This window comes from Dreissena polymorpha, chromosome 12 (genome assembly GCF_020536995.1).
Source record: "Dreissena polymorpha isolate Duluth1 chromosome 12, UMN_Dpol_1.0, whole genome shotgun sequence".
In the NCBI taxonomy this organism is placed as follows: Eukaryota; Metazoa; Mollusca; class Bivalvia; order Myida; family Dreissenidae; genus Dreissena; species Dreissena polymorpha.
Genome location: NC_068366.1, coordinates 37,215,274 through 37,229,985, shown reverse-complemented (window position 1 = coordinate 37,229,985; position 14,712 = coordinate 37,215,274). Strand labels below are relative to the sequence as shown.

The following is a 14,712-nucleotide window of genomic DNA, read 5'->3' as shown; positions in this document are numbered from 1 at the left end:
ACTAAGTTTAATTTTTTGTATAAGTAGGTTTTGCATTATTGTATACAATGTAGAAAAATCATATCTACTAAGACGAAATAGATATATATTTGTATATGTTTTCAATTGAATAAATAATTACTCTCGATGATATTTTACAGGAACAAAACTATTTAAGATGTCGTTCTCGTAAACCGCACTAAAAAAGTAAGTTTTGTCAATTTTAAACAGCATTCACACCAGAATTTGCAACCAAACCTGATTGTTGTTTTACGACGTGTGCACGAATTTTATGGAGTTTAGTCATCCATTAATTAATATTCCGGACAACAATTGTATATTAATAAAGTGTTGCAGATAGCTACTGCAAATAGTTTGAGCATAGAAAATCTTCACATTATAATAATAAGAAATGTTGATGCTTTATCTCTAGAACAAAACTCGCATTAAGCGTTACAATCCTTTAGCAATCAACAAATGGAATTTTCATTGAATTCTATGTATGTGGTAAATTCAATGGATTATCATTTAAAAGGTAGGCAACTCATATCGTGATTAAACAACAGGATGGTTAAAGCATACATAACAAAGTCAATTAAAGAATAAGTAAGAAATACATTTACATACGTAAAAATCTTCTACTTGTTGGCCAGCTAACTCTACATCCATAGCATCGTACAAAAATCTGTTATCCTCTGCTTCTCCATAAAACCAGGACATGACCGTCAGTACTCGTTCTACATCTCTCAATGAGACAAAACTACATTCGTCCTTTAAGTAAACATAAATACATCGCTTAAAATATGAGTTCGATAACATTTGTGCTTAACATGGTATACAGTTTTAGTCTCCGAGAAGTCTTTGTTAAAACAATTATATACATATGTTTAAAAATCACGATAAAATCCACTCTACACACCTTTTGCTTTCGCATGTAATTCTGTGATGCCGTAAGAATCGTGCTTAACACTTCAACAAGACCAGGTGCTGCCGGTAATCGCCGTTCATAAACCTACGGCGATGACAACAAAATTAATTAAGAAACATAAAATCCCGCTAAGGGATCTAGATGTTGAAAGTGACCAACCATACAGTCGGAAACTGTACGTGGACCTTCAAATGTTTTACGCTAGCTGATAACATTAATGTAAATAAGTAGTTCTTGTGATCACGCATTTAAACAAACAAGGTACTTTGACACTGTATGACTTTCAGTCAAAAGATTTTACTTCCCTCAAAATAACAGGGGCGAAATAGCTTGCTTATATTGACACATCCACCCGAATGTCAAGCCCATTACTGTATATTAAGTATACCATTCTCAGATCCTTAGTTTAACAGATATCGATTATTAATGTTTGTGAAGTTCGGATGCACACGGTTGAATAGTGAACGGCAAATATTAAAATGTTAAAATGCCATTTTTTACAATACCTGATGCAATTTGATCTTTCATAATACATGCCTAGATGGTATCTCAATAGTATCAACATAGATATTCATGTTGTGGAACATCGTATTAAAACGTATTACAATTATTGATACTTAAAAACGGGTAACACGGTTCCTATAACATATCAAGAGCTATATTATGTTACGTATTATCTAGTTAAGTAAAGAACGGTGCAAAATGTTCAGCCTGAAGAGCAGAAAATATGCATCTAAAGGTCAATTTCAGGGCTATATCTCAGCAATTGAACGGATATTTTTCTTAGTTATGTTACATGTATAAAGATGTTCATCATAAATATGAGAATATTGATTAGACACGTGGAGGTTTTAAGAGCAAAGAAAGCTTTTTTTTATTATAGGTTCATTTGATGGAGCCTATTATCGACGTATGGCCTGGTAATTATAATCATTTTGTACTGGTACAAATCCTTTAAAACAGATTTGAAGAGAGCGAAAAATGAAACGATTAACGAATGACCGACGAAAAAATCATCTTAAAATTTGCCAAAATCTTTAATGAACAGTAAAAGGACGTGAATATTATAACAAAATCATACAGCTCTTTTGGCCATTTGGCTTATGTACAGCTTTTCAACGTCTGTGCTTAGCTGTCCGAAATCCCACACAAGTGGTATTAAACTTTGGGGAAGCGGCTGGACTCTGTACACCTGCAACACAACATAGATCTTTTAATAAATAAAACAACACGTACTGAGCGAATATAAAATACAAGCGCAACAAAATATATTCATAAAACGTATAACACATGTGGACCCTTACAACGGTTATAAACCTTTCATATACACCGGTATTTTACATTGTTTTACAATCACGATGGAACCTGATTTTAACAAGTGTTCCGCAGTCGGAGACATATGCCCCTCCAAACAGGACTTAAAACTATGGACCCCAATTTCAATAGGGGTCACCTACTGTCCAAGGCCAATGCGCATGTAAAGTATAAAGCAATCGGTCAGTTCGTTGATGACTTATTGATCGGAAACAATTCACACTTATTGTGACAGTGACCTTGACCTTTGACCATGTGACCCAAATTTTGATAGGAGTCGCATGGGTAGTATCAAGCCATTCGGTCGATTCGTTGACGAGTTATTGATCAGAAACGCTTTTCCCACTTAATGTGTCAGTGACCATGGCCTTTGACCTAGTGACCCCAATTTCAATAGAGGTCATCTACTGTCCAAGGCCAATGCAAATGAGAAGTATCAAGCCAACCGGTGAGTCAGTTGACGAGTTATTGATCGGAAATAATTTTCACACTAAGTGTGTAACAGTGACCTTGACCTTTGACCAGTGACCCAAATTTTAATAGGGATCATCTACTGTCCACGGTCAATGCAAATGTGAAGTATCAAGCCAATCGATGAATCAGTTGACGAGTTATTAACGGGAAACGATTTCACACTTAGTGTGCAACAGTGAACTTGATCTTTGACCAAGAAACCCCAATTTCAATAGGCGTCATCTACTGTCTAAGGCCAAAGCACATGGGAAGTATCAAGCAAATTGGTGAATCAGTTGACGAGAAATTGATCAGAAACGAGTGTATTCTTAATGTGTATCAGTTACCTTGACCTTTGACCTAGTGACTCCAACATACTGTCCGAGGCCAATGCACGTGTGAAGTATCAAGCCAATAGGGCAATTGGTTGATAAGTTATTGATCGGAAACGATTTCCACACTTAGTGTGATATTGACATTGACCTTTGACCAAGTGACCCCAAGTGCAATAGGGGCTATCTACTGTCCCAGGCCAATGCACATTTGAAGTATCAAGCCAATCGGTCAATTCGTTGACGAGTTATTGATCGGAAACGGTTTTCATACTTAAGTGTGATATTGACATTGACCTTTGCTCTAGTGACCCCAATTTCGAACATTCAGACTGGTCTACCGACAGGTCTTCCGACAGACAGCCAGTAAAACAATATACCCCTTCTTCTTCGAAAAAGGGGAATAATAATCTATTCAAAATTAATCACGCTAAAATATTGAAAATATTATACCAGCCGCCGCATGGGTATTCTCCCAAGTCTATCGGTTGTTTCGTCAGCATCTACATGGTACCCCAAACCGGCCTGTTCAAGTTTCTTGATAAGTTCCTCGGGATGTCTACATAAATAGTTTCATTAAAATATTTAAAGAAAACTTTATTTATGTAAATATTGTATTTTTCTTCAAAATTATATGTTCTACAACGGTTTTTAAATGTTCTTATAAGTATTATTCAAGCAAATATAAAATCTGGAGGTATGGTTACGAAATTAAATTATTAATGAAGAACAGACAGTTATCAGGGATATATATGTCTTAAAATGCATGCTTTATCTTTTAGAAAACACAGTATTTGACTGAACTTAAGTTAAATGTACTGCAAAAGTGTTTATTTTTTATACGACTTTGTATCATACTTTCTGTATGGGTTGCACGCAGCAATCATTTTCAGGTTCTGGCATAATTTTATGGGTTCACCGCAAATGGATTTGTCGCACATGATCTCCTTGATTAGCCCTATCGCCTCAGTGGCGTTTGCTTCGTCGAAAAACAGAATTGTATATATGTTACTACCGTACTCCTCGACATTTTGTTTTGCTATATCTTCTGCGAAATGAACATTTCTTTTGATATCTTCTTTAGTCGTTCCGCCATGAACCTGAAATTAGTTTCTTTCTCATTCTTTATACTGCTTAAAGGTATATAACAAAACATTTGCGAACTACTTTCTAGGCGAACGGTTTTATAGTAAACGCGTTAACTGCATTTAAATTACCTTCATCAATATCATATTTTTAATTTCGACATCAGGCGGACACTGTAAGGCACACATGAACTTCACAAGTCGTGTTTTACCACACCCGGTTTCACCCATTATCACAACAGGGATGTCACACCTACAATATCAGAAAACATACTTTTATATATTATTTTGAAAAATACAAATATATTTTTCAGAAAATATGTCGCCATACAATGCAAGGTGATGCAATATATTTTTATGTTTACCTAAGCCGCATATAGATTGCCATTATTTTCTTGACATTGTCCGTTGTTAATTCGTATGTTGGATCTGGATCGTGTGGGAATTCGATCCCCATGACATTGCATAGTTTTGTAAGTTTCTTGTCTCTGCAATAAAAATATTAAAGGGCGACGAGGCTAAGTTGCCTGTTTTACATAATTTGCTTTATGCATGCAAATACTAATACATACATTTCCAGTGAGCATCGTCATCAAAAACATCTTAAGTTCAAAATAGCTGTGAAACAACCATGTCAGCAGCATTTTGCTTTTGGCGTAACAAAATCTCGGTTAGTACTTAACATTTTTCAAATGTTATTTGTGAAAAAAAAGAAAGCCATTATTCAATATAAACAAGATAGTAAATGATATAATCAACACTTAAATTAAGCTTGAACTCATACGTATGGCTTATATTTACACACCTAGACAATGCGTCAAAGTTTTCTTGCAAAGGGGCATGGTTTGCAACAAGTGCATCATACAATCTTCTCGTCATTATAGCTTTTTCTAGCAGTTCTCCTGTCTGTTGATCTTTTAAGTTCCCTGTGAATCGCTCGATGAAAAATCCCAAGAAGGTAAAAGTTTCCCGATCGGAGTTGAAAAACAGGTAGGGATGTGGACTGGAATAACGACAACACTTAAACAACAGGCAATGCCTGAACACAATGAGTGCCTTCCGCTTATCCTACTAGTACGCTTTAATCCTATGCAAACCAACTATATGTTAAATATATGTTAAAGAAATAACCTGTTTCTAATGAAAACATACACTAAACACATGCTATAACGTACACAAACGGAACAAAACACAGTACATTTTAAGCTTGTTTGAAAAGAAACAATATTTTGCTTTACTTTATTTCAATTAACACGACTGGTGTTGATGTTGTACCTAATTAATTAAATTTAATCGAAATTGTATTGGTTTTCATTCATATTATATTGCAATCAATTATGATTCTTTAAGGTTATTCTTAATTTACACGTGTGTATATGTGTGTCTGTGTTTAGTTGTTATTTTTCCGGTGTAAGTGTGAGGTATATTACGCTTTACAAACGTCTATACATTGACATTTCCAATTTGATATCACTTCACCGGACTATAATGCCCACATTTTATTCATGCGGAACGGATCCACGAGAGGAGAGATTGCTCCATTTAAAATTTTTTTAGAAAAGCACACACTTTTTGTTATACTATTACATAAAAAATAATATGTGGTCATATCCGTCAATGGTAATGAGTGAAACACAAAGTTGTTACCTGCTTTCCCACGTCCGTCGTAATAAGAATCGATTCAATATTTGTTCATCATCTTCTTCATTTTCTTCATCTACCTTGGAATCAACAGCAAAGCACCTTGGCGACTCCTCGCTTATTTCCAGCGATCTTGTGGAAAAGTCCTATAACAAAGTATGTACAGTCATTCGCCACAAGTACATCAGTAAAAGCATTAAAGGGATCTTTTCACGGTTTGGTAAATTGACAAAATTGAAAAAAGTTGTTTCAGATTCGCAAATTTTTGTTTTAGTTATGATATTTGTGAGGAAACAGTATTACTGAACATTTACCATAGTCCAATATAGCCATTATATGTATCTTTTGACGATTTGAAAACCTAAAAACTATAAAGCGTTGCAACGCGAAACGATTGAATAATTTGGAGAGTTCTGTTGTTGTCGTTTAAATTTACGAAACTACGAAGATTACTTATATAAGGTATAAAATACTTAAACTGTGTATACCCGGCGGAATAGCCGAGAGAGCTAATGCGTTTTTACTTCAGACTTACTCCAGGACTCCGGGGGTCACTGGTTCGAGCCCTGGTGCCGGCTACTTTTTTTTCCTTTTTTTAAATTTTATTCTTGATTTTTTACTGGAGCTTTTAAGATCCAGTGTTTACATTTATCAATATAAAGCATTTAATGACAAACTTCAAAATATGCCAAAATCTGTGAAAAGGCCCCTTTCACATGTAAGGAAAACGGATATTGAAAACACACTCTAGTTGATGCAAACTTTGGATAAGAGTGAACAGCCTTTAAATAATGTAACCCTTATTTAATTAACCATCTATATACGGTAATTCCTATATAACATTATTTGATTTCTTAGTTAACTGGTTTATGCCTCGTCTTGCATTGTATAGAAAATCGGTACATGGCTTTGAAGAAAGACTACACTACGCTCCTACATCGAAATTTAATTTAGTATATAATAAGAACAAAACTACAGGTCTATGCGTGCATTCATTTCCATATCGAATCCGGTAAATGTTGTTTCCCGAAGAGGACGCATTGCATGTTTATATTGTGTAAAGAAATACACAAGTTATACCTGGTATAATACTTGCAATTAAATTTTTACCCACAGGTTCCCTCATAACTCAATGATGGCGCTCAAAATGACCGTATCGCGTGTTTTCAGATTTATATGCGCTTTAACAATTATTTAGGAAGCGTTTGACAATTATTTCGAAATTCATCATTTGATTTGAAAATTTCATAGGTGTGAAGTTTTCTGCCCACTAAACAAAACGTCTACTTAATAAAACTTCTTTAATTTTGATTTCACGGTAACAAGTATGAATGGCTGGGTAAAAGTTAACACATTCATGATTTTGTACAGCAATATAAAGTATAAAACACTATTTTGTTTTGACCAGATTAGTCAGGCTGATCCAGGGGCTCGATTTCTATTGGAGAATAAAGGAAGGGCGTGTACGTCACACTCTGTGTCCGAATATATTGTTTATGAGAGAGACAAGCGTTTAGTGAATGAATAAAGAAACATGCGGTCCAGGAATCGCTTGATGCTCGCACCAACGGCCTGCATAAACGATCAACAATGTACTTAAACCGATATTTAATAATATTTTAGCATGAATAAAAGTATATTGCATTTAAAAGACATTTGTCTTTCGTTCATCATCAACTGGTAAAATAGACCACTCCAGAGACAACACCCGACTGTGTTAAATGTACATATTTATTCTGTAATAATGGCTTCATAAATACAAAACGTCTAGTCATAAATGATAAATTATGTGATGGCTGCGAAAAGAGACCAAAATGACTTCATAACTTTATTGAGCAAGTAGTAAATCGTTCTATTTTATTTATTGGCGTTTATAGTTTATACCAATTGTGCTTGTATGTTTCGTATGTCACTTTCAATTAACTCCAAATTTGATCTTACAACAACCGATGAAAAATACAGTGCCATGATCATCAACATAATTTCAAAGCGGAGCATACCTTCGACATTTGCATTAGGAATTTTAGAACAAATGTTGCAAATCCAGGTAGGTGTTCAGCTGCAGCAAAGCCGACGAACTGATTCTGTTCGAAGTCCGTAAGCTGTGTGTTGAGGAACCAAACGAAGTGATGCAGTTCTGACCACGATGGTTGATCACACCGCAACGTCTGTATATCCATATACATGTTTATATTTGTATTATAATATTTTATCTATATCATGCTGCTAACTGCACAGAGAGCCGTGTTATGCTAGGTTAAATAGAATTAACAAATGCCTGTAATAAACACATGTGGGCAACTTCATAATGTTACTAAATACCTTAGCAGCACACTTAAACACGATTTGGGAGTCCCCTGTATAGAATGAGGATTTATATCTGTCATATCACAGGCAGAGTCTAGTCGATTCAAGTACTGATATGTCCGCTGAACCACTGAACTTGTGAACTGCTGTTCGTCAAACAATTGGTCTGTCTGCCTGTAGTCTGCATAATAAAAATAAAAGAGCTTAGTAAATTTACGTTTTTACAAATACGCTTAGGGAAGTTTATAGGCGTAAATCGTCACGAATACTTACTTTAACTTGAAGTTTTTTGTGTTTTTTTATTCAATATAATACATACAATGTATACATGTATATGATCATAAAACAAAGTGATACCATGTCGCAGCAATAATGTTCAAACATCTTATACAAGATATGCTAATATATACTTTTTTGACCTTGTGGTTTCCTTTTGATTAAAAAAAGGTAAATATGTATTGTTTTCTTTGGTCGTTTGTGATTTTTAAGAAAGAAAAACAACAGAATAATTATGAATAAGGATGAGTTACATAAAGTGGGTAGTAAGCATACTGAACTCCTTTATGAAAGTTTTATGTGTTGCCATTTAGTTCAAATATATGAAGTGTATCATTGTTTAGGGCTATTTCTTTTTCAATTTAAATTTTCAGTTTTAAGTAATTAATGAAACAGTTCATTGTAGGTTTTTGTTTTCTGTATTTCATGCTGAATATAAAATATTTCATCAATATAATAATGTAATTCACAGCGTTATTAACCTCTTGTATTTTAAAGGTATTCACCCCTAAGCTGATGTCTAAGAGAGATAGTTTAACATTTAATTGTTGTTTCTCTAGAAAGGTTGTTAATTGAGATTGAATATGTTTACACTCCCAGAAGAGATGTTCTATTGTTTCAATATGTTCACTACACATATCACATAGATTTGTGTTGGATAGGTTGCACTTAAAAAGATATTTATTTGTTGCTATGATTCTCTGGATGTATTAATATTGAAAATTTCTCAGTGTTCTATCAGTAGTTGATTTATATGGCATGACAAATATTTGTTTCCAATTAAATTCTTTTTCTACAAGAAGGTTTTGCCATTTAGTTTGAGCTTTTTGAGATTTCGGCAGGGTTTTTAATTTGAAGTGTGTAAAATATTTTGTTCATTTTGTTTTGTTTTGCAGTTATGTTTTCTACGAATGTTTTTTGAGTACATGGTGTGTTATTTGTATTGGTAGCAGCTTTAATATGTATGGGGGGTATACTTTTGATCAATGTGTAGTACATCAGGAAATTACTTGTAGGTATTCCGTATATGTAGCATAAGTTTTCAACAGAATAGAAGTCGTTTATTCTGTAGTCGTATAATTGATCTACATATTTTATGTTTTGTTCAAACCAATGTTTATAGAACAACGTTTTATTATTAGCAGTTATATCTTTATTGTTCCATAAAATGATTTTACTGTTTATTTTGGTTTCTAAATTTTGAGTAACTTTACACCATGCCAAAAGAACATTTGATAGAAATATGTTTTGTGTTGAAATTTCATCTAAGATGTTATTGTCGATATTACACTCAAAAAGTAAACAGTCACCATATGCTTTCAGAATTTTCTGGTAGAATAATTTCCATTTACTCGTATTGGTTTATCTAAATATCTTTGAACCCAACTGCATTTGATTGCATTCAGGAATGAACATACGTCTGTTAGTCTGATACCTCCATGCTCTACTGGTTGAATTAATTGAGTTCGCTTAATTTTTATCAGGTTTACCGTCCCATATGAAATAAAATATTTCTGATTTTATATCTTCAATAATATCATTTGGTGGGTTTGGGAGAACTGTTAGTGTATAAATTAATTTAGGGAGCGCAAACGTTTTCAACACGGTTTTTTTTCCTTTAAGTGTTAGTTAACGATGCTTCCATGATTTTAAACAATTGTTAAATTTTTGTAATTTAGGCAATATGTTTTTTAGTATTGTTTCATTTTCATTGTTTGTAAAGGTTATTCCTAACGTTGTTGCTTCATATGATGTCCAGTTGAATTTCATTTCTTTTTTAAGATGAATATTACTTTGTTTAAATTTACCTAATCGTAGCACAGTGCATTTACTTTTGTTTAGTTTAAGACCCGATGTCATTCCAAAAAGGGTTAGCGATTCTATAAGATTATTGAATGAGTCACTACTGTCATTTAAAAAATAAGTTGCATCGTCAGCAAATAGGGACTGTTTAATTTCTTCGTCATGTTCTAGCGATATTCCCTTTATATGTTTATTTGATTGGATATAGTGTGATAGATACTCGATGCATATAATAAATAGCGAGGATGAAAGTGGACATCCTTGTCTTACCCCTCGTTCGATGTTAAAACTGTTTGAGAAGAAGCCATGTTAATAATTATGCTGTTAATATCGGTATAAAATAGTTTTACCCATTTTATAAGACTTTCACCGAAATTCACATTTTCTAAGCAAGAGAACATAAACGAATGGTCTAGTGAATCGAAAGCCTTTTCTAAGTCTGCAAAGAAAATGAGACCAGAATTGTTTGGTTGGTTGAAATAGTTTATGCATTCTTGTATCAGACGTACATTTTCACCAATGAAACGTCCTTTAATGAAGCCAGATTGAAATCTTGAAATGATTGATGGTAATATTTTTTAAATTCTATTTGATATACTTTTAGTTGCAATTTTATAATCATTGTTCAGTTAACTAATCGGGCGCCAGTTTGAAAAGGATTCTAAGTTTTTTCCAGGTTTTGGAATGAGTGATATTATATCTTGTTTTTGTAGCGTTGTTTTTGTTGTTAATTGAATAGTTAAGTGAATTAATTAAATGTGTTTTAATATCATTCCAGAATATTTTATAAAATTTGATTGTGATGCCATCAGATCCTGGACTTTTGTTATTTTGCATTTCTTTTAGTGCTAGTCCACATTCATATTCATTAAGAAATCCGTCACACAATAATTTTTCCTCTTGATTTAAAGCGTAATGTGTATTTTTAAAAAGGGTGTTATTTTCAACATGTTTTCGTTTATAGAGGGTTTCGAAAAATAAACGTTTTTCTTCCAGTATTTGAGTTCTGTTTGTTATATCTTCGCCATAAATTACTAATTTGTGTACAGTTTTTTGTTCACTTCTACGTTTTTCAATGTTTGCGAAGTATTTTGTATTTTTTTTCATTGTGTTCAACATGATGTGCACGTGCTCGTAGTATTATTCCATTGAGTTTTGTATGATAGATTCCTTCTAATACTTGTTTGTTTGATGTAATTTCATTTTCGATGGCGGTGGTATCATTTGTGTTTGTTTCATGCAATTGTTTTTCAAGTGTTTCAATGGTTTTGATGGTTTCAGTTTCAAGTTTGTGTGTTTCTTTTTGTTTAAATGATGTGTATCTAATTGTTGTGTTACGTATATTTCCTTTAATTACTTCCCATAAGGTGTTTGGGTTTGCATCTTTATTATTTTGAACTGTGTTTAATATTTCCTGTTTTATTTGTGTTTGGTATTTTGTGTCTTATAAGATGCTGTTATTAATTTTAAAGTATCCTGGGCCTCTTTCAGGTTGTATTTTGTGCAGTTTAAGTTCAACATTTGTTCAACTACTTTTTTAATTAAAATCAACAAAAACGTGTTACGTCCCAGTTAAATGGTTAAATGTAAAGTAAATTGAGTCTTTTAAAATTATGGAACGAAGTTGCATGGCTAGTTTGAACAGACGAAAGAAGTAAATTCTTTGTACAAAACCACTTTAATATATATAAACAGTGAAAGGTTTCTGTCTGGCGGTATCAAAGAAGACTTGTCTTTTGTTCTCTTTTAAAAACGTTGTTTAATAACTGTTGTATTAATATGTTGTTTTCGAATAACACCTTCTGACATAATTTCGGTGCAATACAATTACTAATTATTTGGGGTTGTAGAACAGTTTGATGATTCGACAGGAAATTTTACCGTTCTCTTTGCCAGAATAAAAATCGAAGCTCTCTTGTGGTGACCTACATTGAACATCTGGCAGTATATCGAATATCGGATGAGCATACTGCATATCCTGAAATGTACATTATAGTGCGTAAAAAATAATCTTGAACGTTAACACTAGCTATATCGATTTAGTTGTTGTAAGCTACGTAGTGGATAAAAAGATAAATATTTTAAACAAAATCGTCAACGCTAGCTATGTCCAAACATCATCCGTACCCATATAACACCTTTAATAGACATCTTGTATGTGTTAACTTCAAAGTTTAGAAAGTAAACTAAGGAATTACATGCATTAAGTAGCTATATTATATAATAATTATATTGCTGAAAACTGTAAAAAAAACTTAACTTCGCCCAAAACAACTTCGAGGCTACATTTTTAAATGATAAGTATCGTTGTATTTGACATATATTTTCATCTAAATAATCTTCCATCAAATAAGAAACAAAACAATTTAAAGAGGCCTTTAACGTTTCGATAAATTGACAAAATTGATAAAGGTTGTTTCAGATTCGCAAATTGTCGTTTTAGTTATGATATTTGTGAGGAAACAGTAATACTGGACATTAACCATGCTCTAAAATAGCCATTATATGCATCTTTTGATGATTTAAAAACCTGAAAATTGTAAAGCGTTGCAACGCGAAACGATTGAATAATTTGGAGAGTTCTGTTGTTGTCGTTATATTTTGTGAAATTACGAGGATTGCTTATATAAAGTATATTAAATACACCCATCATTATATGAGCACGGATGGCCAATAGGTCTAAGTAGAAGGCTTTTACACCAGGCTCAGGGGTCAGTGGTTCGAGCCCTGTAGACAGTTATTTTTTTTATTTTTTTTTTGTTTTATTCTTGATTTTATACTGGAGCTTTTGAGATCGAATGTTAACATTTATTAATATAAAGCATTTAATGACAAACTTCAAAACATGCCACAATCTGGAAAAGGCCCCTTTAAAACAGATGAATAATTTATTTGAAGAAGTATGTATATGACAATTTTAAGTTTTTCTTAATTGATTAATAAGTGTTTTTGCAGTTCATACAATATACTATTTCCTAAACAGACAAACATATTGCCATAAACTTAAATAATATTAATAATGTATATGTACAATATCTAATCAACAAATATTCTACGTACTTGGCTCTCATGTGCGTATTTCATAATTGGCATAGTTTCGATCAGACACAAATCATTTGGGCTGCGTCGCCACGCGTATCCATTTCTGTCTATCAAACAGTCGAGGATAAGAAGATTGAAGAGAAGAACATCTATGCCTTCTTGAACCTTAAAAGCATAGTATAATAAATTTAGAAAACAGCCATCTACATTTGTATTACAAAAAGATTAGCAACACAAGTAACGCACATTATACCTCGTGTGAAATGTCAATATGAAAAATTCGCGCAGTGGCTTTTCCTGGTGTCGGCGTTTGTTCAATTAATATCTGTGTCACTTCGTGAAGATCAATGTATTTTTCTTGCAACCTTATGGTCACCACTTTGGTTTCAAGCTTTGAGCCCAACAGATGTGCCATTTGTTCAGCGCACCGTTTAACATACAAACTTTTGCCTACACCAGAACGACTTGACTTGATCACACGGCCTGAAGACCTATTGAAATGAAAAACACTTTAGATGTGACTAGAAAAACGTTACAGTATAAATTATTGAAAATTATAATCATACATCAACGTTGTAATAAGCCACATTGATCCATTCACTTTATCATACCTGTTAAAGTCAACGCTGGCTGCAGACAGTCCATATGTTTCAGAAACAGACAATTTATCTGCAACATATGCGCCCAGCGAAGCTTGACTTATTGTCGGAACGTGTCGGATGTATTTGTCCAATGAGGACACAAAGGGAGAACGACATTCATTATCTGACCCACATATGATAAACAATCGGTATTTTCGTTCTAAAACAAATGTAAACACGTAAAATATTGTTAATACATGTATATTGCATGATAGCAAACCGGTGAAACAAGACGACCCAAATACTTAGTACGTACATATAAGCGTACGTATTTGTTAATGACAATTTGCTTTTGAAGTATATTATAAAATGTATATCACTTACATATTGAACGATTAAAGTATGTGTTTACTTTAAAAGATTTAAGACGAGACTTGAGTATTCTTTGTTCTCTATTTACAAATGAGTATTGCATTCCATGTAACCTTGTTATTTGAAATTACTACCGTCACCAATCTTTTATTAAACTTCAGTGACCTACTTATCCATCATTCCAGAACAATTTATATAACTTGAATAGACAGCAATCACGTCTGGCAATTAAAGAGGTGTCGCTCCCAATATATTTTAGCTCTAATGGCTTAATGGTGCATCGGAGAAAAATTAGTTTTATATCTATAATGGTGTAATAGTGTACCATATACGGATGTTTTAACGAAGTAGGCTCGGAAGAAGCCCTGTGGTCAGAAGTGGAGAGTACAGTTTGGTTTTACAAGTGTTGGGTTTTTAACAGTTTTGCCATCACGACAACGTCGGAAAGAACAGTAACTTATAAATTCAAAACAATTAACCAGATTTAACAAAATCCTTCAAATGAAACAATGAGCAAAATGAATTGAAATTAATCTGCTCACAAAAATCATTATTTCGTTTGTATATCGAATTTTAAATTCAGAATTTCCTGTGGAGTA

At 33.1% G+C, this 14,712-nt stretch overlaps 1 protein-coding gene across 1 annotated transcript in view; it reads right to left on the bottom strand.

Annotated features, from left to right (window-relative positions):
- The window catches only part of LOC127852532 (E3 ubiquitin-protein ligase RNF213-like), a 110,621-nt gene that overhangs the window by 45,050 nt on the left and 50,859 nt on the right, over positions 1 to 14,712 (bottom strand). The window contains exons 33-47 of the mRNA XM_052386487.1: positions 13,772 to 13,961; positions 13,414 to 13,651; positions 13,179 to 13,325; positions 12,000 to 12,096; positions 8,048 to 8,220; positions 7,733 to 7,900; positions 5,739 to 5,878; positions 4,897 to 5,094; positions 4,457 to 4,579; positions 4,224 to 4,344; positions 3,865 to 4,106; positions 3,460 to 3,565; positions 1,989 to 2,099; positions 899 to 991; positions 607 to 750 (exon numbers count right to left, since the gene is read on the bottom strand). Coding sequence (XP_052242447.1) covers positions 607 to 750; positions 899 to 991; positions 1,989 to 2,099; positions 3,460 to 3,565; positions 3,865 to 4,106; positions 4,224 to 4,344; positions 4,457 to 4,579; positions 4,897 to 5,094; positions 5,739 to 5,878; positions 7,733 to 7,900; positions 8,048 to 8,220; positions 12,000 to 12,096; positions 13,179 to 13,325; positions 13,414 to 13,651; positions 13,772 to 13,961 — 2,291 coding nt within the window. The remainder of the gene's footprint in view (positions 1 to 606; positions 751 to 898; positions 992 to 1,988; positions 2,100 to 3,459; positions 3,566 to 3,864; positions 4,107 to 4,223; positions 4,345 to 4,456; positions 4,580 to 4,896; positions 5,095 to 5,738; positions 5,879 to 7,732; positions 7,901 to 8,047; positions 8,221 to 11,999; positions 12,097 to 13,178; positions 13,326 to 13,413; positions 13,652 to 13,771; positions 13,962 to 14,712) is intronic.